The sequence below is a fragment of the Anser anser genome, assembly GCF_964211835.1.
Source record: "Anser anser genome assembly, chromosome: 1".
NCBI classification, from domain to species: Eukaryota; Metazoa; Chordata; class Aves; order Anseriformes; family Anatidae; genus Anser; species Anser anser.
Genome location: NC_139720.1, coordinates 114,822,408 through 114,843,119, shown reverse-complemented (window position 1 = coordinate 114,843,119; position 20,712 = coordinate 114,822,408). Strand labels below are relative to the sequence as shown.

Genomic DNA, 20,712 nt, shown 5'->3' with positions numbered 1-20,712 from the left:
TGAAATTTTGAGCTTTTTAAACAAGCACAATCAAAAAATAATGAACAAGCTAGCCATAAAACTACCTATTTCATATTATCTGTTATCCCAAAACATTTTATATGTTTTTCTTCTATATCTAGTCCTGCTGCAGTGATCTGTTGCTTATGCAAGTTAATTTACACTGAAAACTACTATTAAAAGTTGTATTATTTCATTTGTTAGCACCAAACCATTAGTTGCAGCACCCTACACTATATATCAAAACCTAAAATATTCATAGTTTGATTAAATAAAAATTAAGAAAAATATTTGAATACCTATATAGTACTTCATTTCAGTGTCATGTTTGTTCATAAGCTCAAGCAGTCGCACTTCAATCTGCGCTTGGTTTAGGAAAGCTTTCTTGTTTTTAATTATTTTGATAGCCACCCACTCCTGTTCCACTCGATCATAAGCCTTTACAACCTGAAATAGAAAAATCAAATATGTAAGATATCTCTCTGCTCAAGTTTTGAAAATTCTGCAAAACCCTTTTTAAACATATCAGAATTTATAGAAAATTTTTACAACTTTTGTTCTTTCCAGTTAAATTTCTTTTCTTGCTTGATACTACAATAAAGCCACAACCGATAACACAGAGTTTACTGAAGTGGTGTTGCAAAATAGAGCAAAGGCTTCACTGAGCTGGACTAAGGCAAGTATTGTACCCAAATGCAAGCAGTAAATCAACAAAAACAATACTGTAAAATGACTTGCAGAACACGAAAAAACCTAACAAATAAAACAAAAGAAAAGCTCCATAAAAGAAAAGCTCCATCCTCCTTCCAGACTTTTTCTTCAAGCCTTGACTACAAATACCAATAGTAAAAACAAACATTACTGTAAAGAATAGGTTATCCCTAGCATTAGACCATTGTTTTAATATAAAAACCCAAAACAAATAGCTAAAAATGTGAAACGATGGCAAAAGGCTGAAGATTTGCTCATTTGCAAAGCACATTACCAATTTAAATATACTGAAGTATATTCAAACATTATATGTGGTAACAAGAAACAGCACAAAATACAAATGCCTTGAGCAGGCACTTCAGCATAGTAGAATTAAGAAAAAAATGAGTTGAATTTCAAAATGAAATAAGAATGGCACTTTAAATGATATGCATATTATCATTCACACAAATTACAGATTGCAGAGCTGATATACATTACCTGTCCAAAGGATCCTTTGCCTATTAAAGAGTCAATTTCATAACGATCCATCCACTTCTCCCCATTTTTTACAATATAGTCATAGTTGTCATCATCATAGCCATCATTGTAAACTTTTCGCTCCTTTTTATGACTGGAATCATCTCCTTGGCCCTGCTGATGCCGCCGCTTTTTTTTTGCATAGTAAACCTAAACATGAAAAGTATATTGCTTACTCAGTTACCTTTGAAAATACAGAGCTATATGAAGCCAGCTATTTCAAAAATGTTAGTGCTTTGTATTATAAGAAGCAGTGTGGCCAGCAGGTCTAGGGAAGTGATTGTCCCCCTGTACTCGGCTCTGGTGAGGCCGCACCTCGAGTACTGTGTTCAGTTTTGGGCCCCTCGCTACAAGAAGGACATGGAGGTGCTCGAGCGAGTCCAGAGAAGGGCGACCAAGCTGGTGAGGGGTCTGGAGAACAAGTCTTACGAGGAGCGGCTGAGGGAGCTGGGCTTGTTCAGCCTGGAGAAGAGGAGGCTCAGGGGCGACCTTATCGCTCTCTACAGGTACCTTAAAGGAGGCTGTAGAGAGGTGGGGGTTGGTCTGTTCTCCCACGTACCTGGTGACAGGACGAGGGGGAATGGGCGAAAGTTGCACCAGGGGAGGTTTAGGTTGGATGTTAGGAAGAACTTCTTTACTGAAAGGGTTGTTAGGCATTGGAATGGGCTGCCCAGGGAGGTGGTTGAGTCGCCATCCCTGGAGGTCTTTAAGAGACGTTTAGATGTTGAGCTTAGTGATATGGTTTAGTGGAGGACTTGTTAGTGTTAGGTCAGAGGTTGGACTCGGTGATCTTGGAGGTCTCTTCCAACCTAGACGATTCTGCGATTCTGATTCTGAGATTATGGATGCTTCAAATAACCAAAGAACTTCGAAAATGATATTACTTAAGATGGGGTGGGGTAGGGGGATAGGGGGCACCGAAGGGGGGGGGGGGTGGGGGGGGGGGGGGTGGGCTAGATTTTCTCTCTCTTTTACTGTCCTCCACGTAACAGGAACAAACTGGCATACAACAGGTATAAAAATACTTCTGTACTTTGCAGTCATTTTAGCTCTAATAAAATAATGTACGATTTCTTTAGTTTACGATCAAATGAGTTCACTCTGCAAGAAAGAATCCAAAATAATGCCAGCAGAAGATGCAGTACGATTCACAGAAAATATACTTAATAACATATTTCAAACAATAAATTCATATCAATACACAAAACAAAGATAGCTGGAGCCATTACCTCATTAATATGCTTGTATGTTTTAATCAAATCTACGGAGAGCTTCCTTAAAGGAGCAGTAGCTGGATCACGGAAAGTTTGGGGCATCCGCCTCTGTAATATGACAATATTAGACATTTTAGAAATAAGCATCAACTTTAATTATATTTAATCACTTCACTAAATTGAGATACTCTACACAGAAATGAGGTTTTTCACTGTAACATCTTTTTATTTGAGCTGACAAGGAAAAGAAAAACAAATACAGGAACCAAAGAAAGTAACATTTAGTGCAGTTACTTTTTAATACATTTATTCAACAATAAATAAATAAAACTCAAGATGCCTACCTCTCCTCAGTACACCTAACAGGTTTAATCCCTATAAACAGTCTTCTTTAGTTAAAAATACGTCTCATTTGATAACACCGAGTAGTAACATGCTGACATTACTGCTTTACCTCATGACTGATACATGAACTGAAAGTGTATTTAATGTACAGCTGCATTCAAACCACAAATGGAAGTTAACGAGTATGCCTTCTGGAGAACTGTGGCAATTTGCCACATTAAAACTACATTAAATTCCAAACCAAGAAACTCAGGTCTAGTATGCTTTGCAGTATCAAGGCAATGATATTGCCTTGACTAGTCTATAAATCCAAAGAAATCCAAAGCACGCTCACCAACACCATACCTGCTTTTAAAGTTTTAAACAACATCCCTGAAAAGATGTGTATGTTGCTCAGTGGTGTTTCCTAACATTGACTACTTTTAAAACAAGAACATCTTCAACAGTAGTATATTTTTGATATTGGTTTCCTAAAGAAATAGGACTTATGTGTGAAACAGTTATTTGTATGCCTCCTTCTTCCTTGCAGACATGTCCCATATAGCTTCTGGATCTACCAAACAATGTCCATACAATGTCCATTCCTCCTTAGGATTTGTTTGAAATCTCGGAAGTTCCTGAAAGATTAAGTTCCAAGTGTCAAGGTGGAGGCAAGGAGCGTCACCAGTGAAGAAAAAGCAGAAAAAAAAATAAAGAAACCATGCAATGTAGCTAAATCTGGCTACCTGTCCAGCATATGCTTACTTAGCACAAATGTGCCACTAGACAAACTCTGGCAACTCCTGTCTTGAACAGTGTGTCAGATGGGGAGCTGGGACAGAGGGCAAGGAATTTAGTTAGTGTGACTGGTCCTCTAGCCTGCCTCTCTCCGTTCCTCCTCTTCCCAATGAGAAGAAACCACACAGCAAGTCCCATTACTCAGCTTGTTTCACATGGTTAAGCTCCTTTCATACCCTGTGCTAAGAGATCTAGCCACCACACTCAGCCATCCAGCTCTCACCTCACATCATCTCATCTCACACCAGCAAACATGCTTAGGCTCATAACTCTCTTCACTTCCAAGTGCTTAATCTCATCTGCTGCCTCCCATTACAGCTGAACTGATACTCAGCCTCCTGCAGAGCTGCGGAAAGAGCATAAGCTGTCAACAAAAATAATGAAACTGATTTATATATAAGTATTGCTGAACTAATAAAGGAACTGGAAAAGTACAACTGCTCCTCTGTCTTTTACAGTACTGCTTAAAACTTCTGACTGTGGCTGTGCAAATAGCTTTTTTTTTTTTTCGTTTTGCTCAAGAACCAAAAATAAAAATAAAATATGTTGAAGTGACCCAAAAAGGTTTTCACAAACAGATGTAAGAAAGAGTCTGGGTATCTGAGCCCAGGTACCCAGACAACCCCACACTAGAAAGCTAAGCTCACATTCTCTTCCTGCGGACAAGCAGACACCCAAGAAATAACCCAAGAAAAACAAAAGAGACAGAGTGCACAAGAGATTGAGAGAGATCATGAATGAGCTTGAGAGCTAAATAGCGCAAAAAAGCCAAGAAGCTGCCAGCAACCTGATTGCATCTGTGCAAGGCTGGGGCTCCCAACAGCCACAGGCTCAGCAGAGCCTGAACTGCAAATCACAGTCCTGACACACACCACTCAAACTATGTCTACATAACATTTCTGCATCCATGCAAGACTGCTGACTTCCAGGCTTTCTGATTAGAGACTTTCTCAGAGACAATGTAATCCAGTTAAACTTTCCTCAGGGACTTTTAACCCAAGCCACGTACATCCTAGATGTTTGCTCTAATCCATTCACTTTTGGATATGCCCCCTACCATCAATTTCCTTTCAGCAGCTTTAACAAATTAAGCCCTTAATTCATTTTGACTACAAGCCCGTGACCGTTCTGTATACATCAGGAAGGTCTGTTTTAAAATTTTCTAAACAAACCATTTGACGTTTCCAAAATATTTTTGTTCCTTCCTCTCATCTGTCAAACAGATGTTAATCATGAAATGAATCAGACCTAAATGCAATCATTTTTGGTTCTCTTACGGTGCATCGCTAAACACCTCAAGAGCATCTAGTCCTAATCACAACCATCACTGTCACAGGCTTGTGAAATGCAAAAATTTCCCTCAAATTTCTGAATTTGATTTAAAGAAATTATTAGAACATAGTAACATTGGTAGATTTTGCTGGTAAAAGAAACTGGTGCACAAATGCTTGCAAAGCCCACTCTCCCACCTAGGCTGATATGACCACCAAAGTCCTCAGTACTGCAGGTTAATGTCTTGAGGAAACAGCCTAAGGACAGAAGAACTCAAGAGTTCAGATCAACAATTCAGACATAAGATTGCTCTAACTTAGAAAGGGAATTTGTACAAGAAATGTTCATGTTTATTTTCTAATTTAGAAGTCAGATTTCCTTACTTAGGGGAAAAAAATAATCTAATCTCAATGCTAGGGGGAAAAAATAATAATTTAATGCTGTTCCCTAATCACAAATAATTAAAATTCTGCAGGCTACCTGTAATGTTGTTCATAGCCAGGATCCTGTCTGAAAACTGTTCTTTTAATTGTGCATTTAGACAATCATATATTTCTGAGGACTCACTTGACCTGTATGAACTTTTTAACAGATATTAATTTGCTATTCTGGGTTCTTGAGAAAGTCTGGGTGAGAGAGGAGAGGGAGTTGACCTTTTCTTCCTGCCCTTGTTACACTGTAAAATTTTTAACATTCCCTTCTTCTTCCTCCAAGATTCTTCTTGAGATTCTTGCTCCGTTCTTTCCTGGTGATGTAGGATTACGGAACAAAGCGCTCATTATCCATTTTACACAGTAACACTCATAAATTCTTCATCATTGGGGTAATAACAATTTCCCTCTTGGTTTTAAAGAACATTCAATGGCAGAAAAAAAATTAAATCCTATTTTGCAAGCTCCAGTCTCTATCTGGTGGCCAGACAGCAACACTGCAACCTCAGATCTTCCTGAAGATCGAACAAAATCAAAAGATATTTAAAGACTAAGAGACAAGAAACTACTTTCATTACAGTTACATATGTCAGTAAATATCCACTGCATTCTGACTGGTCCACACTGATGCCTTCATAGCATTAGTACAGCTACCTGGAATGGCAGCATGATGAAAACTAAACTACAAGTAAGGAACTGAAATTTGATTTTTCTTAACTGTTGAGAAGCAACTTGTAACTAGTCTAAATAAGGAAGAATCAAATAAACACACAAAAAAGGCAACTAAGAACCCCATTTACATGTATTCACACCACTTTTGAGATAAATCATGCTTCAAAATAAACTCTGACTTTTAATTCAAGTGTGTTATTTTACCTATAATAGTCTTTGAGGTTTCCTGAATGAAGGAACAGATAACTTGCACTCTCTATGTATAATTTCTCTCTCTCTTTGGGCATATACTTTGTTATCTAAAAACAGATGGCACTGTTTATTGCAAAATGCATTTCATTTTGATTAAGGGGAGTTATCAGCAGATATATATGTGCTCTAATTCAGATATTAAACAACAAAAAAAAAAACTACTTCCAAGTACACAGGGAGGGAGGGAGGGATTCTGGCTGTATACTGTCCAAGTTTCATTTCACAAAAAGAAGAAATAATGAGACTTTATTCTATAAAGATTACAGTTGGAATTCTTGTTAAAAGTTATGACCTACATATTAAAGAACTGAACAGACCAGTCTCATCTCCTATGCCACTTGCTATTTAAAACTCTTCTTGCATCACAACAATATAAGATAGGAAGTCAACGCTAATCCCTTGTCATGGCAGACAGCCACATAATAGATGGTATCTCCAGAGGGTCAACAAAACAGATGTTTAATTAATATAACCACAAGCCACTGTAACATTTCTCCATAACACGTAACATACAGCAAACCAGATTTTTAACAAAATGACTTATGGCAAAAAAAAAAAAAAAGCATGTGCCAGACAGAGAACCAGAGATACCCAGGACTCTTCAAAGTGACTGTACTCAGAGTCAGAACTATGTGCAGGTAAGGACAGAATTTCCATCACTGACTTGTTCTGTATTTCCCTCCTTTTCTGGCTTCCTTCCCTAAATAAATAAGGTTAATGAGTGAAAGTAATAGCAGCAGACAAGCTGTAAGTTAAATAATTACATAAAAATGGCAAGTAAAAAAGGGTCATCTTCCAAGATTTTATACTGCTTGATTCAGCCCAACCATTTTCAAAAGAATAGAATAGAAGATGGTGGAGAGAATTAGAGAAATGGGGGGTAAACAAACAAACAAACAAAAATGAAATTCTTGTTGCCAGAACATAGAATTACTTCTAAACAAAAATCTGAGATAGAGGGAAAGTAAGGGAAATACTTTTACTGAAATTAAATGCATGCTCACGTTCATTACAGTCTGGTGAAGTCTGGCCACCACTAATAATTACGTCAATGATTAGGTAGCTGAAGTAACTAAGAATTTGCTGCTGCCCGCTTGAACACATTAACTTTCCAATGATCTAGCTGTAATCAGTAAAATCCCTGTCCAACAATCTGGTCAGCAAAATCAAGAATTTTGCAGGTGGTAAGTGATCTTAGATACTTATACAAACAAAAATGTTTAGCTGTCAGACTGACCTTTGAATCCCAGGTGATTTGTGAAAGCTAAACTGCTGGAATTTGTTACCAAATTCTGCCCAGGAATCTCAACTCAACTTCCTTATCAGGTAAATCAATTTTCTACTCTTTTGTACTTAACTGAAAAAAGTTTGGGGCAATCTGAGTATCCATGAAGATAAACACTATCACAGCACAAAATAAACACTTGTTTGAAGTTGTAAAAACTTTTAAGCTCTTATCTGTTATTAACATCAGGCTACGTTGAACTCTCAAGATGCAACCAGTTCATACAGGACAAAGAAATATTACTGCTTGTTTCTGCTAAAGGAGTAAAGGTCCCAGAGATCTCATCTCTTCTATTCACTCCAGGCCACATCCTCTTACTGCTTTCCTGAAGCGGGCTCTGGCACTTATCAGAGAGGTAAGACCACATAGCCAAGGGCAGGACCCCATCCTGCCAGCAGGCCCAGCATGCAGAGAAAACCCTTACCATCCAGCAGTTTTTGGGAAACAAGAGCCTTAAACTTGACCACAGGGTGGGGGGGGAAGAAGAGAGCTGGAAGTATTTAACTGTAATATAAACCTTGTAAATAAATGGAAAAACAAAGCAATCTGGTTGGCCTTGAAGTATATCTTCCTGTTATTTGTTCCTTGCCAATGATGAGATGAGTAAGCTTCAGCCACCATAACCATTAAGCAATAGGTGTAAGAAAAGATAATGTAAATAATATTTTAAGGGTAACATAAAACTAAACATTATTTATATAACTTTAAGATAAATTGTCATTACTGTTTTCTAACCTCTAATCTGCAACTGTAATTGATTCATAAAATACCAGAATATGGTCCACAAGCCATTACAAATCAAAATACAAGGAGGACAGAGTGGGAATAAAAACAATGAATTAAAATTCAAGGACTAGCTTCCTTGTTATCTGGTCATGAATGAAAATCATTGCAAGAACTTGAAGAAGAAAAAAAAATGACTCAGTTGGCAATAAAATGAAAAACAGAAAAGAGAAAAGAGAAAAAAGGAGAGGGGAGGGGAGGGGAGAAAAGAAAAAAGAAAAAAAAAAGAAAAAAAAGAAAAAAGAAAAAAGAGAAAAGAAAAAAGAGAAAAGAAAAGAAAAACATAAGGGAGATCATTGTCCAAGGGACCTATGAGTTACATCCACAGGTCCTGAGGGAACTGGCAGAAGAAGTTGCTAAGCCACTGTCCGTGATATTTGAAAAGTCGTGGCTGTCCGCTGAAGTTTCTGCTGACTGGAAAAGGGGGAAGATAACCCTCATTTTTAAAAACAGTAAAAAAAAAAGATGACCAAGGGAAATACAGGACAGTCAATCTCACCACTGTGCCTGTCAAGATCATGGAGCAGATCCTCCCGGAAAATATGCTAAGGCACATGGAAAATAAGGAGGTGATTGGAGACAGCCAACAAGGCTTCATTAAAGGCAGATAGTGCCTTACAAACCCGGTGGCCTTCTACAACAGGGTTACAGCATTGGTGGGTAGGGGAAGAGCAACTGATATCATCTACCTGGACTTGTGCACAGCATTTGACACTGCCCCACTGATCCTTGCCTCTAAATTGGAGAGGCACGGATTTGCCAGACGGACCACTCAGTGGGTAAGGAATTGTCTGGATGGTTGCACTCAAAGAGTTGTGGTCAACAGCTCTGTGTCCGGGTGGAGACCAGTGGTGAGTGGTGTTCCTCAGGGGTCAGTGCTGGGACCAGCACTGTTTAACATCTTTGTTGGTGACATGGACACTGGGATCGAGTGCACCCTCAGCAAGTTTGCCGATGACACCAAGCTGAGAAGTGCGGTCAGCACACTGGATGCCATCCAGAGGGACCTGGGTAGGCCTGAGAGGCGGGTCTGTGTGAACCTCATGAGGTTCAACAAGGCCAAGTGCAAGGTCCTACACCTGGGCCGGAGCACTCCCAAACATGAACACAGCTGAGCAGAGAACAGATCAAGAGCAGTCCTGAGGAGAAGACCCTGTGGGTGCTGGTTGACGGGAAGCTCAACGTGAGGCGGGCAATGTGGCTTTCTTTGGGGCTGCAAGCACAACCTGGGCTGCATCAAAAGCAGGGTGGCCAGCAGGGCGAGGGAGGTGATTCTCTCCCTCTGCTCTGCTCTCGTGAGACCCCACCTGGAGCACTACATTCAGCTCTGGGGTCCCCAGCACAAGAAGGACATGGAAGCATTCAAATGAGTCCAGAGGACAGCCACAAGGAGGCTTGGAGGGCTGAAGCACCTCTCCTATCAAGACAGGCTGAGAGGGATGGGGTTGGTCAGCCTGAAGAAAAGAAGAGAAGACTTCAAGGACACCTTAGAGCAGCCTTCCAGGACTGAAAGAGGGCCTATAAGAAACCTGGAGAAGGAGTCTTTATCATCAGGGAGTACAGCCACAGACAAGGCATAATGGATTTAAACTAGAAAAGGGCATGTTTAAAGCAGATTTAAGGAAGAAACTCTTTACTGTGAGCTGTGGATGCCCCATCCCTGGAAGGGTTCAAGGCCAGGCTGGATGGGGCTTTGGGCAACCTGGTCTGGTGGGAGGTGTCTCTGCCCGTGGCAGAGAATTGGAATTAGATGGTCTTTAAGGTCCCTTCCAACCCAAACCATTCTATGATTTTTTAATCTTTGCTATTTATCAAAATGACATTGCTTACAGCAAGTGCTGCTGTTCTAAATGCCAGAAGTTAACAGCTACTTTAAGCAACTGACAAACATTATCCTTATTACCTGGCAGCAGCCTGAAGAAACTTATTTTCTGAGAGAAAATACTATATGCTATTAAATATTTATTATCTATTTTAATATCTATTCATTCTACAAATTTTCAGGATCCAAAAAAACGAGACTTCTTCCTGGGTTGTACTTTCAAGCAAGTCAGGTTTGTCTGGACTGGACGGGGAAGGAAACACCCTCCTTACGAAGTTTGGCAAATGTAGCGATCAGCTTTTTTGACACTTACATTCTCAACTCCTTCACTTCAGGATTCTCAAAGATACGCTGGGCTGCTCAACAAATTATATAACAGTTTTTTTACTCGGTGAGAATTGAGTTTACTCTAACCAGGGAGTATTGAGGAGAGGGGAGGGAAGGCTTCCCTCGCAGAAGACACCTGCACCAGCCCCTGCGGCGGTCCCAAGCTGGCAGTGCAGTGCTCGGCTCTGGCCAGCAGATGGTGGCCGGAGCTCGGAAAAGGATTTTGCCGGGCAGCCGGAGACCCCCGCTTCCCTTCCCGGTGTGGCCAGCAAAAGGGCTGGCAACTTGATGTCTATCCAGCGGGCATTGACACCCAAACGGGCTACATTTAGGATGCTGCACCTGGTGGCACCAAAGCGGAGTCAGTCACCTAGGCTGCGGGTGGCCACTGCTGAGTCAGGAAATTCAGAAACTGAAGCTGAGACCTAACTTCTTGTCTAACGGGGTGCAAAACATCACATTAAAAGGATTTACCCTGTAAGAATTATCCTTCCTGGATCTGCTGAAAGTTACCTTTTCCTTTCTGCTGTTTTTTACAGCAATTAGACAAATCAACTAAGCCCTCTACAACAGAAATTCATCCCACTCCTTATTTAACACAGGGTCATTTTTGTTCTTGTACTTGTGCACGTGTAAGTCAAATTCTTTAAATCACATTTGCTGCCCAAATTAAAAACATGATCTCCTTTAACCTTACGTACTTGAAAACTGACGTATACCACCTTATGGTCTGATTTTTTGGGTAGACCTGTGTGAGGCCAGGAGCTGGACTTGATCCTTATGGGTCCCTTCCAACTCGGGATATTCTAGGACTATGAGACTGGGTAGAGTTTGCCATCACTAAAAGGCTAGTCTGGTGTTCCAGGCTTTAGTAACAGACGAGCAGTTGACAACAGAAAGAACTAATGGCTGATGGTGGGATTCCAACAGAGGAACAAAACAACTACACCGAGATGGTTCAAAAAATGATCTCTGCACGAGTTGTTCAGAATTGACATATGCAGGACAGAGAGAAACAAGTTGCAGACCATTCAAGGCAATACCATGAATAAAAAGGTTTTCTGTAGAAGAGCCATCAAGAAAGAATGTGTAAGAGGTATGTATTGTTTAGCCATGAAAACCTAGATGGTATGCAGATTTCATCCTGACTTAAAGACAAGATGATAGCGTTGTCCACAGCAGTGGAGAAATGTAAGCACAAAGCCTTCCACAATGGAGGTTCCCAGCTTTTCTAAGAAGATACAAGAATAAGAGTTAGGTTTTAATCAAGATGAACTAGAACTGACAGCTAGACATCTAACAAAAGAGCTATAAAAGAGAAAGAATGAGAATTTTGCTTGCACAGAGACAAGGTGTAGAGCAGATTATCTGAGTCACCAGAATAAAGATGTTAGCTGAATTTGGTTTTGCAGATGAGATTAACCAAAAACACATGCAAAGGCAAAGAGACATTGAGACTCCCCTCAACAGGCCCACGGAGAACCTCCGTAACTCTCTATGTGGCATATTGGTAGGAGAATCACAAGAATTTAAAAAAAAAAAAAAAGAAAGAAAAAAGAAAGAGTTGTGAAAAACAAGAAGGCAGAAGACTTCAAGAAGTTGCCCATAATCAAAGTCCATGGAACTAAAAGCTACTTGCAAAGGATTAAAGGAGCTCAATCCACAGCTGCTTAGGCAGAGGACTATGAGGACTTCAATGCAGTTATAGTAAAATAGTAAGACAGAAGCTACAGTACAGAAAAAAAAAAAAACAGGATGGAACTGGAAAAATAAAAATATTGATTCTAACATACTATTTATGTTGCAAAGACAGCTTGATTGTCCTTCCCAGAAGGTGGCCAACTGATCATTTCTTCCCAGAACCATCCACCACCTTTTCCCTAGTATTTACATCCTCCTCTTGGTAGGCTGCATTTTTTGGTCAACAACAATTCTTGGCTACTCTCTGAAAGCTATTCTTCAGCTTTCTATTATTCAACTACCATTTTAAAGCCATTGCAATCAAAAATGACAAGGGATGGTGATACACCCTAAAATTCAATGATTTTGCTTTTCGGTTCGAAAATAACTAAACACTATTGTACACTAAAGCTCGCAGATGTGATGCCAGATTATAACACTTAGGTGAGTACCCTTGGAAAGGTTTAAGGAACACAAAATTTTCTTATTTGGCAGACTGATTCACTAACTTCACTGTGAAGGTTTTGGGGGACCTTTAGCCTAAAGAAAGTCTCATAAAAAATCTTTGCAAATTTCTCAAGCTAAATACTGTTATATATGACCAAATTTATTCCTCCTACTGAATGGCTCACATGAAAGTATAAAAACTTCCTTTGCCAGCTCCATTCACTTTGCCATTCTTCACAGAGCCCTAGCCATTACAGCTCTCCAAATCTTAGTATCAAATATCCTGGCACTTAGTTTGAATATTCCGTTCCCCCTAATCTTTTTCTGCACAAGCTCCATCCTACAGAGCAATACCAACAGGGTACCGCTTGGTAGTACTGCAGATTTTTCTACCGAAGCCACCTTGGACAGAGGAACAGACATAAATCTGGCAGCAGCAAAAGACTTCAGTCTCCATCCTTTTTAAATGGAATGCCTCATTACCCTGCATCAAATTCTGAAACTACGACTTACAAGACTTCTGGATTTTAAGTTTTGAAACACTTCTGTGCTGAAGTCTACACCACTGGGCTGTGCCCCTCTAAAGAAAGCAAGACTTACCTTTTACACAGGGAGATGCTAGCTTTTGTGGCTACTGCTATTAGTTAAGAAGCTACTTCAGCAGTTCTAGCATCCCAAAAAAGCAGTAAGGAAAAAACACTGATCTTGACAGCTCAAAAGCACCTGTAATCACTTTCCCTAACTGCGCTCACTTTATCTCTTTGTGATAGTAAGTAGTAAAGTAGTAGTAGTAAAATCTCAGTGCTATCATAGCTGTGTATTTTGCTTTTTGTTTTATAAAAAGTTTATCTTTCCTAGTATAAAGTGTGTTTTGTGCAAACCTCTCTATTTCAAACATACTAACCATTAACTGCATCAAAACACTCGGCATTAAATCAAGTAATAAAACAATCACATTCTAACATCAAACAGCACTGAACAAAGTTGCTATTAGACTCTTTCCATTTGACTTGGATGATCTTCCTTGCCTCTTATCTCAAAAACATTAGAACTGGAATGACTACAACAAATATGCACTAGATATCTAAAACCAGCTTCTGGTTCGTCCACCCATCCTTGAAGAGTCAGGAGCTGGTCAGTTAAAAAAAAAAAATCTGCCTTGATCCTGTCATTTACAAAGAAAGAATGACTACATCTAAAATGACTTATTTTTTGGCTATCACTTACCTGGTTTGTTAGAGGTTGCTGAATTCGGTCAGTGTATGATGAGGCAGAAACCTGTTGGTCGTTTATGTTCTGCTGCCGACGATCACTGTACTGCTGATGCGAATGGGACATCTGTCCAGCCATCTGAAGGCCAGCAGCATGGAATGAAAACGATGGTGCAAGCCGAACAGATGAAGGTTTGCATGCTGAAGTCTCTCCTCCTGTAAAAAGACAATGTGAGTTTTTAATACAAATTCAATGGCTTTGAAATATTTACCTGAGTTAGTCTCCATCTCCTAGCTCACAGAGCACATAAACACTTTCACCATTTTTTAATATACACGAGAGTTGTCATACACAATCAACCCAGAAATTATCCCCATATGAAGATTGTTTAGCTGAAGTACCTCTTTCCATTTCAATTGTGACACATCATTCATTAATCATTTATTCATTTTTATCCCTAACAGCCCATCTCTAACATCTTCACCTAGGTGTCATAACTGGACTTTGGCAGCGGTTATTTTCAAAGATACGAATCTCACATGTGGATTTCCAAGAAAAGCAGAAAATCACTCAGATTCTGTCTTCAGAGGGTGTTTACAACAACTTTCTGGACTGATTTTACCAAAAGAAAAGAAAAGCTAGTGCCCAGCTTTTATTTTCTGGCCTCAATGGCTATGGTTTCCTACAAACTACTTAGATCACTAGCCTACATTCTTAACTTCCACTCTTCTTCCAATGTACACTGTGCTTCCACTCAGCTTTTTGACTCCTACAGTTGAGTTTCATTGGACTACAGGTAGCAAGCACTGTAACTTCAATTAATTCTTTTTTGGGAAGGTGAAATCAGACTGCAAGAACTAACCACAAAGCAAGAGACAAGCCAAAAGCTTGGTGTCAAGTTGCAGGAGAATGACAAACTGCACGGCCAAGGTATTATATTCCATAACATACTTAAAAATGCCAAATACCACAGGCACAGAAACTGCCTCTAACTGGGAAAGATCCAACACCTCTCAGCTGTTGTTTTAGATATATTATATGGCATTTAATCGGTTCACAGTCTGCTTGTATCATCATTGCTCTCCAACAGCAGAAGACAAAATTAAAGTACAATTTAGTTGTCTTTCTCTGTTAATTAAAGTTTGGCATGTTCCACGTGTAACATCTATCCTTTTACTTTTTGCTGACTACATCAGAATGGGAAAACTCTCTAAACGGATGTCATACTGGGACAACCTAATAGAGAACACGATGGGAAAAGCAGCCAGGCACACTGAAGTCAACATCACTACTGAAGGAAGATGAGTGGAATCAAAATCTAAACTCTGGAAGCACAATTATTGGTAAACATTAAATTTAGAAGCAAAATGTGAGATGAGTAATCTACTTAACCACCAAGGGGAAACCCCATTTCCTTTACAATCAAAACCTTGCAAGAAAATATCATCAGCAGAAAACAGTAGATGAACATCTCGCTTCAGTTTGAGTTCCATAAAAATAACTGACTGCTCAACTTACCACCTGTTCTAAGTTAAGAAAAAATAAAATACTGAAAGTGACAGCATGTCATTGACTCAGCACCCAGTAGGGCAGTAAAAGAATTGCATGGGATGAAATAAAACACCATTTTAAACTAAGATCATTTCAGAAAAAGTTATTTATTAAGTACCTTTGAAATAATATTCAAACATCTATAAATAAGAAAAACTAAGTACTGTACAATCACTACTACTAAAAATGGGTGAAATAAAATTATTTCATGAAATACCTACTGACAGATAACTGGTATTTTTAAGTGTTATAATTCGGTACTACTAAAATGCTAACAAAAACTGCTCCAGAAGATGAACACAAGCCCACATTGCCCACAAGCTTCATTAAATCTTCAAACACTTAACCAAAGCAAGAAAAAAAAATCACAAATTAACTATGATATATGAAAACAACTCTTTTGTGTGCATTGTGGTGCTTCTGGTAACATCAAGAGTCAAGACAATCGTACAAACAGAAACAAAATAAAGAAGTTCTTGACCTAAAAACATTATGAACTAAGTAAGCTTAACATTGTTTCCAGTACCTAAACAGGGCCTATAGGAAAGCTGGAGAGGGACTCTTTGTCGGAAAGTGTGGTGACAGGACAAGGGGATTTAAATCAAAAGAGGGGGGATTTAAATCAGGTATTAGGAAGAAATTCTTTACTGTGAGGGTGGTGAGGCACTGGCACAGGCTGCCCAGAGAAGCTGTGGGTGCCCCATCCCTGGAGGTGTTCAGGGCCAGGCTGGATGGGGCTTTGGGCAGCCTGGTCTGGTGGGAGGTGTCCCTGCCCATGGCAAGGGGTGGAACCGGGTGGTCTTTAAGGTCCCTTCCAACCCAAGCTATTCTGTGATCCTGTGATTCTATGCACAATAAATTGCTCTTAACTATTCTGTAAAACATCCATTAAATATTGCTTTGTGATCCTAGTAAGCTCTGAAAGTGAAACCGTCCTCCAACATTTAAAGACGGTGAAAATATCGGTAAAATATTTGAGTGCAAACTTTTAAAAACATTTGTATATTTTTCTGTAAAGTAACATTCCAAGTAATGTCTTATGTACACTTACAGTTTGAGCAACGGATTGTCACCATTAACAGATCGTCAAAAATATTAGTTTATAATAAATTTTAGACCCTTCTACTTGTAAAGTTTTATTTCCTTCTTTGTTGTTGTTGTTGTTTTTAAACCCCAGGCAAGTTTCCCAATAGCATACTAGATGTGACGCTTAGCAAATTAGATAACTTAATAAAAACAAATTTCATTTTAAAAAATCTTCACTTGCACATGTCCCTAAAAAGCAGAAAACTCACACATACAAAAATCCCACGCAGAGTTCTAGTTTATACTTTGACCCCATGGTATCTTCTGACACTCACTCAAAAGATCACAACAAATCTGAGGATAAAACGAATAACACACTGGACACGGTTTAAAAAAAATAGAAAAGGGTTAGAAGTATACTTAGCCCCCAAAAGAACGCTTGCTTCACATCAGCTTTAAACTTTTTAGGCAGGTAGACCCTTTCCCTCCTGATTCCTTTAGCAGGATGATATGGCTGTTGCATCTCTGGTCTTCCAAGCTGAAGACTGTCACATGGATCAACTCTGTTAATTCAACAGCAGTGTCCCAGAAAGATGAATTTCATGACTTATGACAAGGAGATTGGACAGCTGAATCACAAAGAAAGCTTCACTAAGAACCAGTTTGACAAATAACTTACTCATTCAATTTAATTTTTTTTTGGATGTTCAGTGTCTGTGACTAACTATTTGCTTGGAGGTAAGTCATACACAAACAATGATGTCAACGTACATCAATCAAAATTGTCTCCAACAAGAAACTTTTTTATAAGGCTATTGCTCTGTGCTAGAAATGTAAAACAATTTCACGGAGTAACACTGAATCTCAGAAAAGGGGACACTATTAAATACAAGAGCCTGCCTACAGCCTGATGAACTGAAGCCTGTTAGAAACAGACAAGTAGAAACTGGTTGGTTATATAGTGTGTTCTTTTTCCAAAGAGAGAGACATTTTAATAGTCTCTGTGATGATGGCGGTATTCAACCCTTAAAAAAAATAGCAATAAGCATGAACCACCTGGGTGAAAAGTTTAAGAACCATTAACTATATGCTCTGAAAGATCAGTAGCCAAGTAATTTCCATCTTTACGATTTCTTACTGTCACTGAAATGGAGACACAGAAGTTCACAGATTTCTCTTCCTGAGTGAGAGCAGTGTTAGCTATCATCAAAAAACAAGCAATGTTAGCAATATTCAGGATATGGTCCTTGATGAAACACTTGACCTCATTAGATTTCAGACTTTGTTCCGTGACACCTGCAATCAAAAAACTAAGCCCAAGAGAACCTCAGTACTGCATACTACTATGAGCCAAGAAACACCTAATAATATTAGGAAGAAATGAGGGGAGAATTAAGAATTGGCTAGAATAGAAATCTTGACTTCTTTAGTTTTAAGTTGAGGAGCCAGCTCTAGAAGAAAGAGCGTTTCTTGGCATGGATATTAACTGAGGTTAATGAATATTAACTGAGGTTCACAAACCCCACAATCGCCAAAGTTCTGGAGCTCTAGACATTCAGAAAGTGAACCGATCCATTGACACCAAGAGGGTACCAGAATCCAGCGGAGCTCATACACACCACACATCCATACTACAGGGTAGAAATATCTAAGGAACAAGTTGTAGTCAATCATCAATTTTGTTTTCTAACCACTGTATCATGAAACGATGGCACTTGAAGAAGCAACTTGAGAAAGAAACAAAGTGACAGAAAAAGCACGCCAAGATCTCTAAGAAAGGAAGTAAATTAAGGGAAAACATTGCAGATTGGCAATGGGTAGAATTACCTAAAGAATGGGGTTTACCTATGTGTTAGGTCAAGGAATAGCATAAAAACATATAGTTGAAAAGCCAATTTGATATTATGAAAATAATGTTTGCCTTTGACGAGACTGTATCAGAACTTGTTATGACAAGAAGGTCCAACTCCAGAAGGCATCCCTTGTTTCAGCCTTGACAGCATTATTTCCTATAGTTGCGAATGTAACAGCTCTTTGAAGTGAAGCTGTTCAGAATACTGTATCTCATTAGTCATATTCCATAGACCATAATACAAGCAAAATATAATTAATAACAGGAGTAACTTTTTCGTCTTTTGTAAATTTACTGTCTTTGGAAAGTAACAAGTGAGTACGAAGCGAGCATTAATAAAATACTATGCCATTGTACGAGCAAACCACTGTAACGACAACCAGAAGAAAAAGCTTAAGAGGGGACCAATAGCATAAATGTGGTAATAGAGAAAAACTAAGTTATAACCTCAAGAGGTTCATAACTCAGAACTCTCTGAAAATACAGATACTGCAGAAATGGACAGGCCTCTCATATGGAAGAAGGTGGGGTTTATTTCTTTAAAGCAGCACCTTCGCACAGTGGAAGCAGATCTCTGAAGCAGATCTCTCAAGTAATTTGATAAGAATTTCATTTTAAATGAGTTTTCTAAAATGTGTGCAGTGTGGTCTTTTAACTTTGGTGCCTAAAAACATGAAAATTTCAACCAAAGTTTTCCCTATGGCTGGGACATTGTAAGGTCTATGCAGTCAGTGCTTGGGCTAAACACAGGACATATAATGCATACTTTATGCCTTGTAAAAAAGCCCACAGATTATATATCAAATTCATATACAATAATAAAAATCCACATACATTCACAGTGTTTCATGTTCCTTTTCCAAACATGGAGGGTGACCAAACATAAGCCAGTAAGAAGTAGCATACAATGCTGAAAACAATTACATACTAACTACAGCCAACTCCAGGCTCTAAACATTAGAACTAAACCTCCAGAGATGTAAAATGACAAATAAGCACCATCAAAAAGGTCAAGAAAAGCAATCAGAAGATAACTTCTCTTCTGCACTTAAATAGAGAATAATCCACATATATTCCCAGACGTATTAGGTCTGGGTATAATTTTATCCTTACCAAATGATCTTTTTTCCAGGTGTCTTCTACAAACCTGCAGCCTCTTCTGACAGTTGCCATCAAATAAAGAGGTGGCAGTCCCAACAGCTGAGGCAAACTAACAGCTTATTGCCAAAAAACAGATGCCCTGACACCTTTATCGAGGTACTTGGTTATGTCCCTAACTCCAACACTTGTTACAGACTTCCATGAAGCAACTCAACTCACTACCCCAGAGGAGTGGAGAGGGGCGAAAAAAAAGATACTAGCACCAAATTATTCACCCCACCCCAGCTGTTCCAAGGCGTGTTGTGTTGTGGTTTTTTTTTTCACTTCCAGATTAGACAATGAACTGAGTAACAGAAAAAAGTCAGAGGGTCACGCTGCCATCCAGTGAGAACCCAACATGCTGAAGAAACAGGCTGGCAGCAAGAAGTAGCGATGCCAACAGATTGAGAGAGGTGATGCTCAGATCCGGTTCAAGACCAGCTAAGGAACGTGAAGGTGCACAAGTCCATGGGACACGATGAGATACATCCGTGAGTTCTGATGGAATTATTTCCAGATCCTCCTGGAAAATACGCGAAGGCATATGGAAAATAAGGAGGTGATTGGTGACAGCCAACATGCCTTCACTGAGGGCAAATCATGCCTGACAAATCTAGTGGCCTTCTGCAACTGATGTCATCTACCTGGACTTGTGCAAAGCATTTGATGCTGTCCCGCATTAGAGCCTTGTCTCTAAACTGGAGAGACATGGATTTGACAGCTGGACCACTCAGTGGGTAAAGAACTGGCTGGATGGTCACACTCAAAGAGTTGAGGTCAATGGCTTCATGTTCAGGTAGAGATCAATAATAGGCGGTCTTCCTCTGGGGTCAGTGCTGGGACCAGAGCTGTTCGACATCTTTGTTGGTGACATGGACACTGGGATTGAGCACCCTCAGCAAGTTTGCCAATGACACCACGCTGTGTGGTGTAGTCGACATGCTGGAGGGAAGGGATGCCAACCAGAGGGAGCTGGGCAGGCTCAAGAGTTGGGGCTGTGTGAACCTCATGGAGTTCAACAAGGCCAAGTGCAAGGCCCTGCACATGGCCTAGGGCACTCCCAAACATGAACACAGCTGAGCAGAGAACGGATCAAGAGCAGTCCTGAGGAGAAGGCCCTGGGTGCATTGGTCAATGAGAAGCTAAACATGAGCCAGCAATGTGCACTTGCAGCCCAGAAAGCCAGCTGTATTCTAGGATGCATCAAGAGCAGCATGGCCAGCAGGTCAAGGGAGGTGATTTCCCTCTTCTACTTTGCCCTTGTGAGACCCCACCTGGAGTGCTGCATTCAGCTCTGGGGTCCCCAGCACAAGAAGGGCGCAGAAATGTTAGAACGTATCCAGAGGAGGGCCACGAGGATGATCTGAGGGCTGGAGCACCTCTCCTGTGAAGAC

General features: G+C 39.7%; 1 protein-coding gene across 2 annotated transcripts in view; it reads right to left on the bottom strand.

Moving 5' to 3' along the window:
• DYRK1A (dual specificity tyrosine phosphorylation regulated kinase 1A) overlaps positions 1–20,712 on the bottom strand; it is a 91,645-nt gene that overhangs the window by 12,866 nt on the left and 58,067 nt on the right. For both annotated transcript variants that reach the window (XM_083801157.1, XM_083801158.1), the window contains exons 3-6: positions 13,765–13,964; positions 2,460–2,552; positions 1,192–1,380; positions 300–447 (exon numbers count right to left, since the gene is read on the bottom strand). In XM_083801157.1, the coding sequence (XP_083657283.1) occupies positions 300–447; positions 1,192–1,380; positions 2,460–2,552; positions 13,765–13,964 (630 nt within the window). The remainder of the gene's footprint in view (positions 1–299; positions 448–1,191; positions 1,381–2,459; positions 2,553–13,764; positions 13,965–20,712) is intronic.